At 44.8% G+C, this 19,558-nt stretch overlaps 2 protein-coding genes and 1 long non-coding RNA gene across 17 annotated transcripts in view; 1 reads left to right on the top strand and 2 right to left on the bottom strand.

Moving 5' to 3' along the window:
- Nucleotides 1-13,340, bottom strand: part of LOC121593368 (anion exchange protein 2-like) — a 37,434-nt gene extending 24,094 nt beyond the window's left edge. The window contains exon 1 of the mRNA XM_041915643.1: nucleotides 13,246-13,340. The gene's annotated coding sequence lies outside the window, so the exon portion shown is untranslated. The remainder of the gene's footprint in view (nucleotides 1-13,245) is intronic.
- On the top strand, nucleotides 10,594-12,236 carry LOC121593372. Its single transcript, XR_006004768.1, has 2 exons — nucleotides 10,594-11,509; nucleotides 11,656-12,236. It is a non-coding gene; the product is annotated as an uncharacterized LOC121593372 (long non-coding RNA).
- Nucleotides 13,341-16,074: 2,734 nt separating the features above from the next.
- The window catches only part of LOC121594688 (WD repeat-containing protein 47), a 66,542-nt gene continuing 63,058 nt past the window's right edge, over nucleotides 16,075-19,558 (bottom strand). For all 15 annotated transcript variants that reach the window (XM_041918275.1, XM_041918274.1, XM_041918271.1 and 12 more), the window contains 2 exons: nucleotides 19,327-19,550; nucleotides 16,075-18,870 (listed from right to left, as the gene is read on the bottom strand). In XM_041918275.1, the coding sequence (XP_041774209.1) occupies nucleotides 18,645-18,870; nucleotides 19,327-19,550 (450 nt within the window). In that variant the 3' untranslated portion in view covers nucleotides 16,075-18,644. The remainder of the gene's footprint in view (nucleotides 18,871-19,326; nucleotides 19,551-19,558) is intronic.

Below are 19,558 nucleotides of genomic sequence, written 5' to 3' on the forward strand. Positions count from 1 at the left end.
AGAGTATTTACCCCTATGTCGGCGGCAGTGTGCAGTGTGTTTAAAGTGTGTCCTGTGGGGCGGGGCGGAGGCCGCGAGTTGTTTGTCGAGTACGGAAGCTTTACTTGCTTTACTAGGTGGAATGTTGTTTACCGCACAATTTCGCCGCAACGAACAAATCAAGTGCGGCGGGGCCCCGGTGGGAGCGTAATCAATTTGTTTGATATTTACCTACACCTTCAACCGTTGGGGTGGAGTATAAGTTTGGGCAGAGTATTACGAAATGAAATTCAATTAACGGTTCTCTTTGGTGCGGGAAATGGCATTCCTTCCCGCTACCAAACTAATCCGCCTTTAATCTAACGGGTGTGCATTTTATCGCACTTTAATCAGGGTGGAAAAAAGATTTGCAAGGTTTTCGAAGCTTGATATCTCGCTTTTGAGGAAGAAAGTATGTGGGAAAATCTAATTGGAACCACATTGGATACGGCAGACAGTGTGGATAGAATTATGTTCAACAAGAAGCACAACCTACGCCCAACGACGTCTACAATCTTGGATGGCACGTGACTCGCATATCGAACCACTAAAATCTACGAGCACAATGCCCTTTTTGCAGCACCTCCCCCCCCCCCACCACCTTCAAGACATCGGAAGGCACCGAGCGATAAAGGCGCACGGTGGACCGGTGGACGTTCTCCGCTACTGTTCGAACCGGTTATCGGTCGATATCGGTATCAATTCCAAATGACAGTGCTGACAGTTAAGCAGTAGCAGCAGCAGCAGCAAGGGAGGGTGGACGAGCAAAGCAAGGTTTGCTAACCGATAAGGCAGTCTGAGGGCGGGTAGGGGGAGGAAGTGATTGATCGATTCTAGATCTTGAAGATACTAGCTGTACGCCTCGTGGGGTGTAGTGCTACCTGTTGCCCCTGTATGTGTGGCGCAGGTAACAGTGGGGCTGCTGCTGGTTATTTGGAGTTTGCGAGATTTATTTCGTATACTGCACACAACTTCAACTTGTTTACGAACTTGTTGGTCATCCCGGAAGAGTGTCATAAAAACAACAAGCGCCCGCAAAAAAAAAAAACAATGGATCAAACGGAATGATAGTGGTCACCATAAACTGATATCAAGATAGTAGGAAGCATAGTTTTAAGGAATCCAAAAGCTAAAGGTTCGTCTTGGAAGCGGCTACTAGGGACGTTTACGATTTCAAAAACAGGAAGTCTCCGAAGTACGCGGTTTTCTAGATATGACAGTACAGTAGGTGACCGCTAACTGGATGTGTTTTACTGGAGTTTTTTTTTTTAACTGGAAGTTCGCTAACTGGAGTGATTCTCAGTTAAAAACACACACTCATCTCTCTGTCTTGTTGGCCTGCTCACGATAGGGCACGTCGATGTGACATGGCCCGGTCAACAATCATTCTCTAGGATGCTCGGTCCCTGGCTGCAGCCTCTCATCCATGCAGAAACCCAATCTCCGTCAGGTCCTGCTTTACCTGGTCCAGCCATCGAGTTCGTTGTGCTCCCCTGCGCCTTATGCCGAACTGGGGCTCGCTGTCGAACATCTTCTTGGTGGGGCATGAGTCCGGCATCCTCATGACATGCCCCAGCCATCGTATCCTGCCAGTGTATTCGCCACCGTCAAGGACTCGTGTCCGTAGTCTCCGAAACCTTACGAAGAGAAATTCATAGCAAATGTGCATTTTTCTCACAAATTTAACCTCTCAGTTAGCAGTCAACAGCTGTACTTGCAGCATATTGTACTGACCTGACATATGTCAAATGTCAAAGGCAAAATACATTCCTTTCTGATCGAGATTTAAAAAACATTCAAAAATGTTCAAAATTGTATTATTTAGTCACAACCGTATCAAATAATTAATTAAGTGGTTAAAACTACCCCTTACATGAATAATGAAATGAAAATTAGCTATTTTATAGCAGAAACCAACGAGATTCGAGTTACGCGGAAATTCGAGCTACGCAGTTTCTTCACGGTCCGCATTAGTAGCGTATCTCGGGGACAACCTGTACTATTGCTACATGGAATTTGACATTTGGAAGGTAACTAATATTTTATCATACCAAAACAGATGCCAACCTAGGGTTTCTCAGCTTCCAACGTATTTGCTAAAGTCCAGTCCTCAACTCTTACGACTTAAAAACATGACTATTATGGATTCAAGTCTCAGATCCTCCCATTGCAAGAATGGGGGAAAACCCCCCAAAGAAGAGTCAATTCCTGGAATGCTTACTATCTTGGGATTCTTTTTTGTAGTGTTGTCTTGAAGCCCCCTAGTTCCATTACGAAATTCCGCTTCGCAAAATGCACTGCTTCGTTATACAAAAACAACTTTTCCAAATATTTAAACAGCAATCGGCAAACGGGGATAATGAAATCTCGTAATTAAGAAAACAACCCCCTCATCCCCCGCCCGTTCTATCCAACCCAATCGACAGAACAAACACAGCGCACACCGGGTGCACCGGGTCCTCCCTTTCAAACAGGCACACCGCACTAATTTGCTCAATGACCCTTAACCGATCGGCGTCGTCACCCAATCTCGCTTATGTCAACAGCAGCGGCAGTAGCAAAAAAGAAAAAGCTCCAACTCCAGCTCAGACATTAATTGAGGCAAATTAATGCATTACGTCATCCGGGGAAGGGGAGGGTGGAAAGGAATTTTGCAGGCGCTAGTCGCCAGCGATCGGACCACTTCTTTCGGCGCTGGCGATAGTGATCGCCGCTGCTGCTGCTGCTGCTGCTGCTGCTAATTCCAGGGAGCTCAAACAGGTTGGAGCCGGTTTTGGACAGACTGTGAGGTGAGGTACTCCTTTGATTGGAAGATCGTTCGCTATTACTATTTGTTCTGGGCGGGCCTTTTAGTCGGGCAGGGAAAATTGCGTCTCACAGCACACCATATCCTTGGGTGGGTTGGCCAGTACCTTGAACTACAAACCGCTCGCTGGTGGTTTGTTTGCTTATTTTTTAAGCCCATCAGCACGGTGGCCCCACGATCAAGCAGCATAATAAATTATAAATTGCCACCCTGTTTTTTGCGTGTTTTTTTTTTGCTTCACTCGCGTGAACGAGTCACTCGTTTCACATGATGATCGTGATGATCGTAGTGTTTTATTACTCACTTAAGGAGGGAACCGCAATAAGTCATCGTTTTGTAGTGTAGGGAGGGTGTGATCGAGACTGTGTGGGAGAGGACTGTGAAGTAAATTGATTGATAGAACTTTGCGGCTTATCGCGTGTCGCAGTCTACTCTAATGACTGAAGATGGCCTTTTCAGAATCGGCACAAATAAACGAATAAGGAGGAAGGTTAGATGGCGTATCTTACCTTCTATTTAACGTGTTTTTATTTGTGTCTTATTATTTGAGCTATTCAACATAAAACTATGTCGACACTTTTGCTCCCCAATGATGACTTCTATTTAAAGCACATTTACTACGCCTCACAGTTACAAGTTCATCATAAAACGATTAGCAACCGACTGCCGAAAACTTCACGCCGTGTCACCGCAAATTACAGGGAGAAACTTCCACCGCAAATGAAGCGTGTAATCAAATTCATGACCCCGCCGGCGTGCGGCCACCGAGACGGTAACGAACGTGCTGACGCACCATGCCACAGCCTCCCGTGCTAAACCACTTTGCGTTCCCCCGCCAGCAGGCAATGCGCACTAAGTGGAAATGTCACATACCGCATAAATTAAGCATCAAAAACAACGGGCGCCATCCTCCCACCGTCCAAGCTGTGGAGAACGTGAAAAGGGTGGACGGGTGGAAAACGGTACCATTCCAGCCACCTTTGGCTATTCGGACGGCCCCTCGAAACGATACGATACGGTTGTGCAAGTGCAGTTTATCGGTTGCAAGCCCATCAATGCCACTGTGCACTGCCATACAGTGGGCACAGTTGATAAGAGGACGGTTCGAATGGCGATGGGGGGAAGCAGGCAAAGGGATAGGGTTTAGGAGAGCTGGCGTTGGCTGGAATTTGGCTGACGGGCGGACGAGCACACAACAGTAGTAACGCACGCGTGATAACTCATAATGGGCGATACAGGCATGATTGGTCACAACGTCGTTGGACGTTGCAGTAATCATCAGAGTGGATGGACTGAAAAGTGTGTTGATTCGTCCCATGATTCAATAAGCCAGACAAACGATTCAAAAATTAACTAAAAACTGCTAAAAAATACTCAAGAAACCCTGTAAGGTGACCAGAATTAGGTGACGTTTTGGGACATGCTGTCAGAAATCAAACTTTAGCGCCATCTTTGGTGAAATGGTAAAAGCATTCCTGCATGTTTAGTATATAATGAAGTGATATTTATAAACTAAAGCTGCATTTTAAGTTCAATGAAGTACGTTTTAAGTACATTTTAAGTTTAACTTGCACAACCGTATAGTATATCGTCATTTCCGGTTCTAGCGCTGCTAGTTACATACATTCTGTCACTTATCAATTCTCGCCCACTGCTCGCTTTGCTCAACATCACCCGACAGTTTTGAACCGTCATACCGTAACCCGTACCCGGTTTAGTGGTTGAATGACAGCGTATTATCGTCCATCGGCCACCAAAACTGTCGTCCCTGACCGTCAAATCATGTACGGTACACGGGGCGAGGTCTCGGCCGTATCCATCGTCAACCGATTCGATGCGCTCTTACCACGCTTACCGTACTGTAAGCGAGGGGCGCGTGTAGAGATCGCTGTATGTTTGTGAGATAATGGGCATTTTTATCACAATCTTTTTTTTTTTTTTATTTCGATAACACTACCTCCCCAACAACCAAAAACAGACATGGAACTTCTAAAGCACTGCCGATGACGAAGCCCCACCGGGTGGCCACGCGGAAGTAAACATTGGACCGCTCCCTGCTTCAACTTCAACCCGCGGGGGAAGGAGCGGGGAAGGCTTTGAATGGTTTTTAACGATCGGTGCCTGTGTTTGTTTTGTTAGTGAATTTGAACGTGAAATCATCAACATTACAAAGCATGATATAGCGAGAGGGAGAGAGAGGGAGAGACGGCACAGTGCGAAGTGGGAGAGAAGATACCGCGCGGAACCAAAAGCAAACACGTGTACCGATGAGTGAATATTTTAACCTGGTGAGTGATTGCAGATGTCAAAACATTGGCATTGTGTCCCCCGGAGGCCCGCATTAAGATGAATTTCAACTGATTTCAGCAGCAGCAGCAGCGGGCTTGTGCGAACAATATGGCACAGACAGATTTGAAGCACCCCCTGGCACGTGTGCTGCATTGCATTGGTTGGACACACAATTGAGAGTTGATTTTGGGCTTGTGGCATAAGCGGAGTTTCCGGTGCGTCGTCTCAATGATAGGAGTTAATGCTGGGTTTATTGTTAATTGAAACTGAATTTGAAGCAAATCTATCGTTGCATTGCTGTTTAACATTTGCAAGATCCTTAGGTGTCTCCATGACCGTCACGAGTCATAATGAATGACAAAGTCTTACAAAGATGTTGGGCTTCATCAATAATTGAGTACAAAAGTACTTACTTAAGAATCACCCACAAGTACCATGACCATCACGATGATCACCGACTGAAAATGTCGCGATCAAGTGACTGACTAAGAGTTGGTTGCACACAATGTCACCAAGCATGTGCTGGTCGCACCAACTGTTTGAGACTCACCTCTGATCATCACAGTAGAGCTCGTGACGCTGACATGATTTTGTGTCAGCCAGAATTTGTCATGACTATGTCAGTGACATTTTGCAAAATTGATAACAGTAAAAAAAAGTCATGACATGACCAAGCGATAGTCGCAAAAATGTATTGGTCACACCAACCGCTTTGAGAATCACCTCTGATTATCACAATTGAGTACGTGACGCTGATATGGATTTTGTTTCAGTAAGATTTTTTTTTATGACAATGACAGTGACATTTTGCAGCACTGCTTCTCAGCTGTTAAGAGTAGTTCATATGATCCAAACATGAGTACATAGATGATCATAACATTTCTATCAATTTCTATAAGTCCTCAGATGCCCTAAACAATAACTTCATGCTTCATAGACATCCCCATCCAATGCACTCCAATAGTTCCCCAAGGTTCTCATCATCAGTGCCATCATTGTTATTGCCTATTTTATGTTGTTTATCACATAAATCGAAGTGAATTTTTTGGTAAGGTCAGTTTTTTTTATTGACAACAAACGACAACAAACCCGTCCCTGGGTAACATTATTGCGCAAGGTCGCCAGAGCGTTCCGTTACGCGAAAGATCACACATTCTTGCTGGACGAAGACGACGACGCCATTGCCGCCGCCACCGACGTTGCCACCATCGGCCATTGGTGTTGTGTTGTGATCGCTTCGCCACGTTTCCAATAACGGAACAAATTGTCTAATCGGCACGTTAGTGGCACGTCTTGAAGCAACGCGTCAACAGCTCCCTCTCCCCACTACCTCCCCATTCCATCCCTTTTGCGCGCGCCAATTGGTCACGCGCGCGATCGTCGATCAATTGATCTGTTAGTGACGACCAATTGACCGTAGATTCTGCATTTAACACAGCAAGCGCGGAAAGGGAGTCAGTGCGATGTCTAGTCGGGCCGCTTTGCTTCCATGATGCGCCACCAGGCTGCCCCGACGGACAAAACGGAAGAAATGAGTCGGTGCGCCCTCGCGGCATTGCGCGGCATCGATTAAAATCAATGAAACAGCAATAAAGCTCAATCTATCCCCATCACGTTGCTTGTTGGGCCCGCAGGGGTGGAAAATGTTAAACCATGATGCCCAAGGGAGGAAGGGGATGCCAACTTCTCCAAATAGTACTGTTGCGCTCTAAATTGTTGCTTGACGCGGTGTCGGGTGCGATCGATACGCCCGGGGGGGACGGCGCACGGTCACGTGAGCGAATTGCGACCAATCACAAATTGACTCATCAATTTGTGCGCATACATCAGTTACTCACACACACACACACACACACACACAGAAAGTGGGGATCGATGGCACGATGGCAATTAAGCGTTCAGGCCACGTGGCACGCAGAGCTATTTTTCCTACACTTAAACAGAAATCAATTCAAAGAAACGTTAAACGGTCGTACTTGATCGTACGTGATTGGTTTGGACTGTCATCGCGCCAAAACTGATGCAGCACCGTACGACCAAGAGTATCTCACCTTCGATTGGTTCGCTACAGTTAGAACGGACGCCTCCATACGCATGCTGCTGAGCGCAGAGAATAATTCATTCGAAAATGCCGCAACTTAATGCCGTCCCGCGATTGCGTCAACTTGCGCACCATCGCAGCAAGGCAGCTAAAGCAAATCACGTGTTTGGCCAACATTCGGGCGGAGCGCCTTCACACTGTTCTTGGTATTGGTTGTGCACAGCCTACTGCAAAATGAAACCTTTTTTTGTCGGTTGGTTGGTTTACAGTTCGTCCAAGTTTGGTAAGTGATCGCTGCGTGGTGTTTGGTACACTGTCGTGTAGGCCCGCGCAAACCAATTTTGCTCCAATTTGTCGTCGTGTTGGCATATAACTGTCTTCAATGTTTAAAAATGCATTTTAAAGAAGCTTACACTGGGATTATATATATCCCTCAATTTCTTCCTTTTAGTCTAGTTCGCGGGAGGGGAATTACACACAAATCCTTAACGTGCAGGGATCCAAAATACAGCACTGGTACATACGCCAAGGTACCAAACTTGAACCAGTGCCAAACCACAGCCAATGCGCACTGGAAACACATGCTACCATCAATTAAATCAGCTGCCATACGGGCGTGCGTCATACTCCGGGTGGTTCTCCGGGCGGTTGTGCCTGAGTGTGTCGGTATCTTTGCATTTCCTGGATCAAAAAAACCAACCCACCATGTTAGCGAAATTATTGCAGATATCCGGCTTAACCGCTTTGGACAGCAGTTTGTGAGTGTGTGTGTTTATTCTTTTTTTTTTCTTGCGCAGATTAGGCATATATTTCACGATCGAATGCAAATTTTGGCTCCGGTTTGCGTTGCTGTGCAGTGGGTTTTTTTTTGTTTTGTTTTGTAAAATCGACGCAATAAATTCTACGAATCTCGTCTTGCCGCTATCGTCAATATATTTTAAACAATTCCACTTTAAACACCACACAAACAAGCGGCAAAAGAACACAAACACTGCTATTTTGCATTCCTGTTCGTTTCGCGTGCAAATGCGAGACAAACCTCACCCCCCCCCCCCCCCCACCACCAAAAAAGACATCCCTCATGTGCGCAAGATAACCTTGTTACGCAAGTTTCATGCTTGATGCGCATCTTTTTTTTTTAGCTCGCGCGTTCCGGTTCACTAAAACACCTCAATAACAAATAATGCTGCCCAGTTCTGATTGTGGATTTGTGGCCGGTGACCGGTGCGGTGCTGAGGCCGGTCCAGTAAGTAACGTGTACCGCCACCTTGCACCTTTTCCCCCACCGAGGTGCCGATTTTGGGGTCAGGCGGTGATTTAATTTATGGCCACCACGAAAACCAAACAACCAGGACGGCGACAACAGCGACCCGCGAAGTGCTGTGCTTTGCCTCCAGCCTGCACGAGGGTGAATATTAGATTCTGAAACTGAGCCATGTATGTGTGGCTGTGTGACTGTGTGGTATTAGGCGGTACGATCGCGCACTGGATCGCGCAAGGTATGGAGAACGCGCCAAATGCAGCCAACCTTTCCGGCACTGCGCAGCACGTGATCGTGATAAGAAAGTGCGATTGCGAGAGCTTGTGAATGTGGAAAGTAATAAGAAAAGGAAAAGAGTGCTGTTGGCATTGAATTTGTGCATATAAAACACGGTCGATATAAAATGAAATTATACAACATTGCGCAAGGGAGACAGTATGAAAGGAGGCGAACGAATAGCGGATGTTTAACGTGAACTGCCATCTAGTCAACATTGGCAAACCAAAAGCCACGTGTCAAAGTCTATATCAAAGTCTATATAATACAAAGGTCGAGTCATCCCGAACATTTGATCAAAAAGCGTGGGAAAGTTTTGACAGTTAGATGAAACAGCTTCAGTAGTTTCATCGCAGCACGCATTGAAGATTTAGCTGCTGTGCATGAGGTGTATCCAGATGCATTTCGGTCATTTTTATAACGTTTTTGCCTTCATTTTACTTTAAAAAGTTTACGAATATCCAAGGTGCCTAGATAGAATACAGGCGGGTCCTTAGAACTGATTTTGGTAGCTATGATGGATCGAGATTTATATAGAGATTGGCAGATAGGGAGGTAGAGTTGCTAAGGAATTTGTATGAGTTTGCTAAGTAACTTTGGACTTCCTAGCTGTCAAATGAAAAATTTTCAAAGTCAAAGTGAGTTGATATATCAAGTGGGCTTATTCAGTGCAATTTGACGTCTAAAAACGAAAAAAGGTAGAATCCCCGGTTTGACAGTTAGATCGATAACAATTTCCAATTGTTTCACTATTTTCTGCAGTTTTTGAGAATAATTCGTGATAAGATGAACGGAACTTGATAATGTGTAAACTGGAACTGTGATCAGCTATTGGTTAGAACTCTCCATAAGCGTTCATTCAAAAATCCGAAGTGAGTGTATATATCAGGTGGGCTTATGGTGTTCTAGCACCGACAAACCGACGTGACACTGGCGTTACAAAAGTGTCCCACACGAAAGTACTGTCATTTACCAGTGAGGCGAACACTTCTGTCAAAGTAAGCTCTGTTCACTGCTGCTTCGATGTAAACAATTTTTCTAAATACAAATTACGAAGGAAGTGTGAGGCAAGATTTTGTAAGAATTATTGGAAAAAACACCCAGGAAAATCATTTTATAAGTTTCCAAATCAATGCAAAAGATGTGAGAAGTACATAAAACAATACGCAATGGAATTTGCAAAGAAAAACAAAAAGGGGATTTAGCAGTTTCTTCTCTGTGTCAGTGTAGTAAGCGAATCATTATAGAGATGGCGCTAGTGTTTAACGTATTTTCATTTGAAATAAGGAGACAACTTTTGAAGCTCATTTTGTTCGAAGTGTCACGTCGGTTTGTCGGTGCTTGACGTCTAAAAACGAAAAGAGGAAGAATCCCCGGTTTAACAGTTAGATCCATAACAATTTCCAATTGTTTCACTGTGTTCTGCAGTTTTTGAGAATAATTCCTGATAAGATGAACGGGACTTGATAATGTGTAAACTGGAACTCTGATCAGCTATTGGTTAGAACTCTCCATTAGCGTTCTACCGTTTTTTTGTTCGATTGGTACACTATTCCTTGCTTCCTGGTTAAAAGCATTCAAAAATCCGAAGTGAGTTATACATTGAATACATAATACACTAATACATTGAAACACGATTTGACAATTCGTTCCATAACAAAATCTAGCATGCCTTGAAGATGATACGGTATCTCACAGAAATGATAGATGGTGTTACTCTGGAGTAGTTAAAAGAAAGAAACCAAAAACCAACGTGACGGTCAGTTTTTGGATTGATATCAAGATATGAAGCTCACCTGATCCTAACAAAATCGTTGCTTCGCAATATATGACACACAGGAAGTGATTTTGGAATGCTTTTAACCAGGAAGCAAGGAATATTGTTCCCACCTGATATATCAACTCACTTTGCTAAGAGCTTTGTACGAGTTGCTAAGCAACTTTGGACTCCCTAGCTGTCAAATGAAGATTTGTCAAAGTACACTGGACGGACCGTCCTGTAGTAATTGATGGACCTTGTGAATATCAAGAAAAATAGAATTATAAATGCACTTATCGATTATAACAAGACCAGTGCCCAAAATTAAGAGGAAATCTTGTGCAGCTCAAAAAACTACATTACATCACGTTCGTGAGAAGGAAATGTATAGTTACGCTAGGTTTTGTGCAGAAAATGCACAATTGGCCCTAACAAGTGTTTGGTTGTGTGGAAACGTTTGTCAACACTTTTTCATATAATTGTCAAAAACAAGGTTTGAAAATGGTTGACCAAAATCGAGTCAGCCATCGACCTCTGCATTACATAGACTTTGGTCGCCACTGCGGCGCTGTCAGTCCCAATGCAGGCTCTCTTGCTGAGTCTGTAGCAGGCCCTGAAACGTTTCACAGGCCAAAATCACACAAACGAGCAGAAATCACGCGATTACTCAACAGCAACACAAAACAAAGAAATTCGAAAAACTTCAAACTTGCGGAAACGAATAAAACACAGAATCGTTTTGCATTGGTGCAGAAAAAAACGACCCGACACATCAGGGAAGTGTGTATATCCTATGCAAAAGCCGCGGCTCTATCATCCCTCTCCCGCAGCCCAACACGTGACGATGCAAAACCGGATTAACCGGCGTTGCAAAGACACACACACACACACACACCTGAAGAAGCTTGCCGCGAAGAAGAAAAAGGGGTGAAAATGAAACCAGAACACCCAGAACAGCCAGTCGGTGGAAGGTTTGAGCGGCGGTGTGTTGTTCGGCGTTAGCCGGTTTACTTGGCGGTGCCGGTGGCCGAGAAGCCGGCACAAAGAAAACGTGCCCGGGTAGGCGAGGTGTTGGGTCGGACTTACTGCGGCCGTTACTTATCCGTTTGTTTACATCCAAAACGCCCGGCCTGGACCGTGCTGTGGCGTCGCTAGCTTTCGGTTAGCTAATCTTGTTCTTTGATTTGTTTTTTTTTTTTCATTAGCCAGTCCGAACATGGAGTACACACACACAGAGACATTTTTGAAGTGCAAGTGTGCAACAACCGACAGGCAAAGAAGAAGTTGTAGGCAAGCTGGAAGCGTTTGAAGATAGTTTGCAGTGCGAGAAAGAGAGAAAAAGACACAAGCAAAAGGGATGAAACGCGTAGCGAAGCACAAGCAAAGGCAGCACACCTGATGGCAAACGGTCGCTCGAAGAGGTCAATGAAAGGTAGCGTTGTGAAGCACGTGGAGCGAACAAATCCCTAACAGCAAAAAAACCCAGTACCGAATGTCCGAAAAACGGCAGAAAGTGGGCGAAAGTTTTCACAGTGCAATCTCGCTTGCTGGAGAAATGTCTAAAAAGAGAGAGAGGGAGTTGGTGGTGGTGGTGGTGGTGGTGGTGGTGGTGGTGGTGGTAAACAAAACACTTCAATTTAAACTTCACCAAGTGGTGGAAGGACGGCCGAGGGGGAGGCCAAAATAGAAAACATGTTTATGCGCACGTTGTTTTCACTTGCCCGAACGGCTTAACACGCCTCGCGCGCGCCCGTTGGTATGGGTGTGTTGGCTGCTGCACGCAAAACTCCTCTATCGACTTGTCTATCAGTGTAAAGTGAGGATTTTAGTGTGTGTTGCCATTGCCATTTGGGGCTATTTTAACGCCCACCGGATGCTCCCGAAATGGGTGGGGGGAATTTGGCGAAAGGGCGACGAAAAGCCCCAGCGCTATCGAACGATAAAATGTCACGAACAAGCGAGCTGAGGAAGCACCTAACTACGCGCTCTGGGCACACACTCGGATTTGCCCTTCGATTGCCGTTCGATGTCCTCCCGCGCGCACACCACCGCCTGCTTCGATTGTCAACGCCACTCATGTGTTGCCACTACGCACACGCAACTCACACACTGCGCGTCACGGCGCAGCGGATTTTGCTTTGCGTTGTGAGTTTATTTTCGATGCGTTCATCTCGCGCGTACGCTCACGCGGTGGGTGTGTGTGCGCACGTGCACCGGATCCGATTTCGGTGTCAAATTGCACTGCACTCGCGCTGGGTTGTACGGAACGGCACACAAAGGTGTCACACACGCGCGCGCGGGTTTGGCAGAATCGATCAGGCACCTGCGGCTCGTGATTTGCGATATTTTTTTTGAAATACCAATCGCTTGGCATTTTGTCTCTTCCATTCTCCGGTGTGCACATACACACACCTACACGCGCGATCGCATTATTGAGCTGCACTGTGCACACCGGAAAAAAACAAAAAAAAACAAAATCGGCTGTCCAAGAGGGAGTCACATTACACAGACACACAAACACGGTAGTGCGATCATGTCGCACCCAGCTGGTGGAACCGCGAAAAACTCGGGGAAATCCGTCACCCTATTGGCGGGGGTTGGCGCGACCGTTAGCAGAGAGGCCAGAAGTGTGACCAGAAGTGTGGCATCAAAAAACATGACTTCTTTTTTTGTTTTGCGCAAACTCGTTCTCAATCACACGCACCGCACTTTTTTTTCTGGATCCGTCACACGTTGCGGATTTAAATTGCTTCTTTTTATGTTGTTTTTGGAACGAACTGGAAAAATGTGCTTACGCGGTGTGTGTGTGTGTGTGCTACGGCTTGTTACGGCGAATGGGGTAGAACTCGGAACCAGCGAAACTCGAACCAGCACCGAACCGAGAACCGCAACATACGTACGCGCGCGCGGCCAGCTAGCTTGGTACTTAAGCTCACGCGACTTACACCGCAGGCTCAATGCACTGCCGCAATCATGGCAGCATGGTATGCGGTTGGGTGCAACCGAAAGTGTCGGCAGTCTTTTCGTGTGAGGCTAGTTACTTTTATTTAGTTATTTGCATTATTTTATGGTTTTCACTTTATTCGTGTGTGATTAGAGGGAACGTTATAATTTACTTTATTTAAGCATTTTTGGTATTTAATTTTTATTTAATTTTTTTAAACCAATAAGAGCTATATAACTAATATAAGAGCTGCCAGGTGCAATTCATCTAAACAGGAGCAATCTGTTTCTTAATTTAGCTTTAATGTTTATAAATTCTAATTGAATGTTTAACATTTTCTGAGTCTTTTTGTGAAACCCTTTTTATTATAATTAACTAAATATTCAATCTCAGCTCAAAACACATACAGTTTAAAGTATAAAAGTCGTAAAAATCATTTTTTACTGTATAATTATCTCATACGCGATCATTCGCTACAATTTGCATAATTCTAGGCGCATAGTTCTTTAGAGCTTAACTTTTGTAACATATTTTTTCACTGCCAATACTTTTGGACCAACCCTTGCAGCATCATTTCTTTGAACGCTGTTTGATTTGTATTTACTAACACGCTTACACACGTGTACACACACATCCAAACGCCACGGTGCTGCTGCTGCTGCTGATGATGATGATGATGATGATGATGCCTCCAGAAGAAGATGTTCTTTGCTTTCTTTTCCATTCTTTTGCTCTCTCTTTCCACCCCGTTCTATGCCCGCGGTGTTTACATCTCTCTCCCTTTAAAACCCTCCTTTTCTTTTTGCTTTCTTCTTTGTGAAGCTTTTCTTCCGCGCCAGTACTTTTCCTATGCTCTCTCTCTCCACGATGCGTGCACGCGCGCGGCCCTATGCTTGCCATCCATCTTTCGTTATTGCTGTTTTGACTTCTTTTTTGCTTTGCAAAGTTGCTTCTTTTTTTCGCTTTGTCTTTGTTGTTGTTGTTTTTTTTCTTCTCTGTGCGTCTACCACTTTTTTGCTACGCTAGAAAGAGAGCCACCATTTAAGCCGGCCACCGCTTTGCGATGACGATACGATGATTTATGACGTTTTCTCATCTTCATTCAGTGCCTGCTCGAGCCTGCTTAGCTGGGGCAGAGGCGTTTGGTGTGCTTCTAGTATAGACGGGTTTTTTTTTCCTGTATTTATTGTGTGCCGTCGTTTATGTTTTACGAGCTTTGTCTCGGGTTTTTTGTGGACCGGTTCCGGCACGGTTCGGAAAGCCTTAAAAGCCTGTGTTTGTGTGGACAATTTAGGAAATGTTAAGTGTTTTTTGTACATTTTTTTATTCTGTGCATTGATGCTTTTATTTACAACCTGTTTGGAGGAGGCTACATTTAGGCGAATGTGAGCTCGACCGTTGCCATGGCAACAGCGTGTGCGCACGAGCACGTGGTTCGGCTCGATGCACGTCACCTGAAGCGATACAGCGATTGAATTGTTTAATTTTTTTGTACGTATAGCGCGCGATCGCGTTATCTAAATTGTTGATTGAATCTTTCTGCTTCTTTTTCTTTCTTCTTCGAGAAAACGTGACAGTTTGTCGATCTTCATGTTGTTTAGGTGATTGATGGGAGACTACAGATTGCCGAACAATCGCTCCTGATCACCGTAACTTGCTTACCTGACCTTGAAGCTATCATCATCATCTGCTCGTCTTTTTTATCTTTTCTCTAGCCTTATTTTGTGTGATGCAAATATACCTGCAACGGCCCCGGCTCCTGTACGAAGCTGTGTGTTCTATTTTGTGCGAAACGTGCTCAGACACAACTAATTTTTTAAAGTGCCTTGGTGTATGCAAGAGCCCTACGCGCAGGCTGTAGCGAATTTTAGTTTCGAATCTCAGTCACACTCATTCTGTACACCATTCTGCATTCATTAAATATACTACCAGCAGCACGTATGTGTGTGTGTGTAGTGGTTAGAACCGACGTGATGCAGATCGCAAAATTATCATACAATGGAGTCCGAAAAAAGCATAAATTAGGAAGACCAAAAATCAATCAATCAATACGCTAATTGTGACGTAAGCTCCCAAATCCTCAACAACGTGTTAATTCGTGACGTAGCGTCACTAAAAAGCAATTCACCACGAAATGCAACAAATTATCACATTTTTTTTGTCAATTTGTCGCCTTCCTTCGTGCACGCGTCGAAGCGTGCCTGTTTGATGTTCCGTGTTGGGCAGATTGCAGCCATTCGGGCGTAAAAATTACATCCCCAACGTTCCGTTCTGGGTGATGGATCGTGTTTATTCAATTGGAGTTAGACGAAAATACAAAAATGAGGAAAAACCACCAATGGAGTACAAGCACGATACAACCAGCTAACGGTTTATGCTAGACAAGCCCTGAATTGAATGTTTAATTAGCACTTTGGGAGCGAATTTGCTTTTCTTATTTGAAATCGCTGTTTCGTCCTACTATTCGAATTCGATTGCTTGGTTAGCAGCACGTTGCTCACCGGATTCGACCGGTTTGAGGAGGTTTGTGGTGTAAATTGAGACTGCGTGTGACCAACGAACGAAATCCCAGATCACCCGCCAAAGAGAGTTTGCTAAAACACCATTGCTAATGGGAAATCGGTCGCCATTGCTACTTTCTTTCCTGGAGAAGATAAAAAATGTAGCACACCAAACGCACTTTATAGATGAAATTTTAGTTGTATTTATTTTTCTGTTTTGCCCTCCTCAATATTACATTTGCCATATCAGAGTTGTTGTTTTCTTTTTTTTCCTTTGCTTTCTCCACCGTTTGCCAATGCTCAGTTTCATACATCCTTTTCCGCATCTAAATTAATCTCATATCAGAATATCCGCAACGAATCAACGCACGCGCGCGTGTGTGTGTGGCAGGGTGGATAAGAAGAAGTTAATTCGTTAGTGTCGTTACATGCAGTAGCGTTTTGATTTAATGTGTGTATGTGTGTGCTTTTCTTTACACTTTCAATAATCATAATAATAATACCGTTTTAAAGCCAAAAATACACATTTTGATTCTTGCCGCTTCCCGCTTCTGTTCCGTTTTTCACTGGCCCTTCTTTTGTGAGGCGCAACACATACAAGCGTACTCTGGGGTGGTTACTGTACTGTCGTGTACTGTGTACTCATTCAATCTCAAGCGTCTTCTTCTCTCTATTCCTTCTCCACTCTCGCGGCTCGCAGATACATCACTTTCGATTTCGGTCCGGTCGCGGCTCTCCCTAGAGGCTAATGATTAGTACAAGTTGTTCTCACGTTGTTTAGCAAACGAACGCTAACTGCTCTGCATGAATGTTTACCGCAAACAACACGCGCACGCACTCCCAATTTTCTGACCCTCTATTCTTCCCTCTTCTTTCGGGAAGAGTACGAAGGAAGCGAACACAAGGCCACACATCGTCAGACGAGTTAGTAGCACGCGTGCTTCCATTGCTTCCGCTCCAACCAGTATATCGCTCCACTTCTTGCAGTTGTGAAAACCGTTATGTGATGATTTTGATTAATGTTTGACTCCATGGACAATATCTCTTACAGCGTACGATGATAATGTGTTGTGCTCCCCTTCGCATGATGATTGTGGTGTTAGGTGTTTGTGTTAGAGCGTTCGCGTAACGAAGTAATATAATATCTAATAACGCATTGGAATATCATTCGTGTGTGTGTGTGTGTGTGTGTGTGTGTGTGTGTGTGTGTGTGTGTGTGTGTGTGTGTTTAAATTCAGCCTTTGAGATTAATAACGCACAGGGGTGTTTCTGTTTTTGCATTCGCTTTTGCTCTATAACGTAGGTACTACTTTGGGTGTTGAAATGAGACAAAAGGAAAGTGCTTAGTTAAAAATATTTTTTTTTGAAAAGGATGAAAAAGATATGAACAACCGATTGTGTATGATTGATGATGGTGGTGCTAATACTTCTTCAGAACAATACTCTTATTTTCTCGATGATGTTTACTAGCAAAAATACTTCAGTACAATCAGTACAGTGACTACACACCACACAGTGTTTGTGTAGCTGTAGAAAAGTAGAGACATATTTAACATATAAAAATACGAACCAATTAAGTAAATAGAAATATAAATAAAAGAAAAGAAAGAAGTAAGTTCACCATAAAACCACCCAAAGCAGCAATCTTGCCAAACAACAAATGATACATCCTGATTGTGATGCTACGATGAAGCTTGGAGAGTAATATCACCGGGAAAAAAGCGCGTTCGAATACGCAAGGAAACCTATTTTTTAAACGAACCGGGCAAGAAGCAAAACTATTCATCCTTCTTCCTCGTTATTTTCACCTTCCCTCTGCATCCTTCCTCTTGAAGAGCTCTACTTCTGCCATTTCATCCGCTGCGGAGTTCGTGTCTTTTGGTTGTCCCTACAAAATTGCCCTACAATAACGTTAGATTCTTGCCATTTTTGTTTGTTCACTTATAGCTTATACATAAATACAATACCAGCAAGCTGTACTTTCAGCTTTTCCCTCCACTCTGTTTCTGGGGATGGGGAAGAGGGGGGGGGGGGGGATCGTAAATTTAACACACAACTTGGTGCGGTATGGTGTGCACTGAGACAAATAAGGGCAAAATGGAGAAAGGAGTTTAAGGGCGATAGGGCGGGTGTCCTACAGGGGAGGTGGGGGGGAGGAAGGTTTGGGCTATTAAATTAGTATTGGTTGTCACTTGGCTGCCTTGTCTTTTGCTTTTACTTGCACGGTACACTACCACATGCAGCAAATGGGGTTTGTTTTGTTTTGCTTTGCAGCACAGTTCCACCTAACTAGTTACTAATATAATACACAAAAAAAACAATAAACGTACACTGGTGACTTTGCCGCGTGGGTTAAGCGATCCCCAATCCAACGAGCGAATAACAAATAAATGAAAAATAGAATAAGAAGGAAAACAGAAAACGTTGCACTGATTCGCGTGCAAGTTCGCAGGGGTGTAAGAGGGGTTGTATGTAGCTGTGCAGTGTACCGCACGAGAGCGTGCACGCCAAGCACGAAATAGAAGTAAAGGTAGCAGTTGCGCAAACCAAAAACAAACACGTTAAGCGTTAAACAAAACAAATTCTCTCTCTACAGATAACATTATAACAATCGGGGTGTCTGGGTGTGTGTGTGTGTGTCCGTGACGGCAACACACCTCCACGATCACGGGGGTCCGAGGGCTTGGGAGGGCTCTGCGCGCTCACCCCCACACCCGTCCCATTTCGTCGGTCACGGTTCATCGGCGATCTAGATCGGTGGCAGCGCCCACAGTGTGGCCGTCTTGTCCGCCGAGGTGGAGAGAAACGAGAAATCGACCGGATGCCAGCGGCCCGATATCACCTTGTCCGTGTGCTGGGCGACGACCACCGACGGTAATGGCATCGTCAGATCACCTTGCAGATCGGTCAGCACGAGCTTGTTGTCGTAACCGGCGGTCAGCAGGTAGTACGCGGAGGGTGAAAATCGGATTGATCTAAAAAAAAGAAGGAGAAGAAAAAGAAGAATGATCAGAGTTGTTGCTTTTTTATATATCAATGGGTTGATTGAAGGTCTGCGATCGCAGAAGGTCATGGAGAAGTGTACAAATGTAACGCTTTCGTAACGCTTCAGTAACGCGCGAGTGAAACGAAACCGCCCCAGGGTGCCATAAACTTCTTTTCGACACAATTATTTACTCAATTCAATGAAACAGATAGCTTATAGACTTGGTATGTATAATTTTTTGATAAATTAGTGAAATATTGCAATCAAGACACGTTCATTGTGAGCTAATTCGTTTCGTGAGCTTTAAACGCCTAAATGTATGCACTATAAGCGCGCAGTAAAGCTTGATACTCGCACAGCCAGCGCTACGAAACTGTCTGTAATTCGACCGGTTTGATGCTTTATAGTTAAATTTGCACGTTTGCCGCGCTCTTCCACCACCTACCTAACGTCTGAGGAATGCGGTTTGAAGCACTGGATCGGCCGGTTGCCCCGTATGTCGTACAGTACGCAGGAGCTATCCTCGTGCCCCGACACCAGCAGCCGCCCGGACGGGTCAACGCAAACCGCCGCCACCGGCGACCCTTGCCGGGAGCCCGGTGACGTGGCGGGGGTAACCATGTTGACGCAGCCGCGCGTACGCAAATCCCAAAATCGTACGGTTTTATCCTAAAATA

Source organism: Anopheles merus, chromosome 2L (genome assembly GCF_017562075.2).
Source record: "Anopheles merus strain MAF chromosome 2L, AmerM5.1, whole genome shotgun sequence".
Taxonomy (NCBI): Eukaryota; Metazoa; Arthropoda; class Insecta; order Diptera; family Culicidae; genus Anopheles; species Anopheles merus.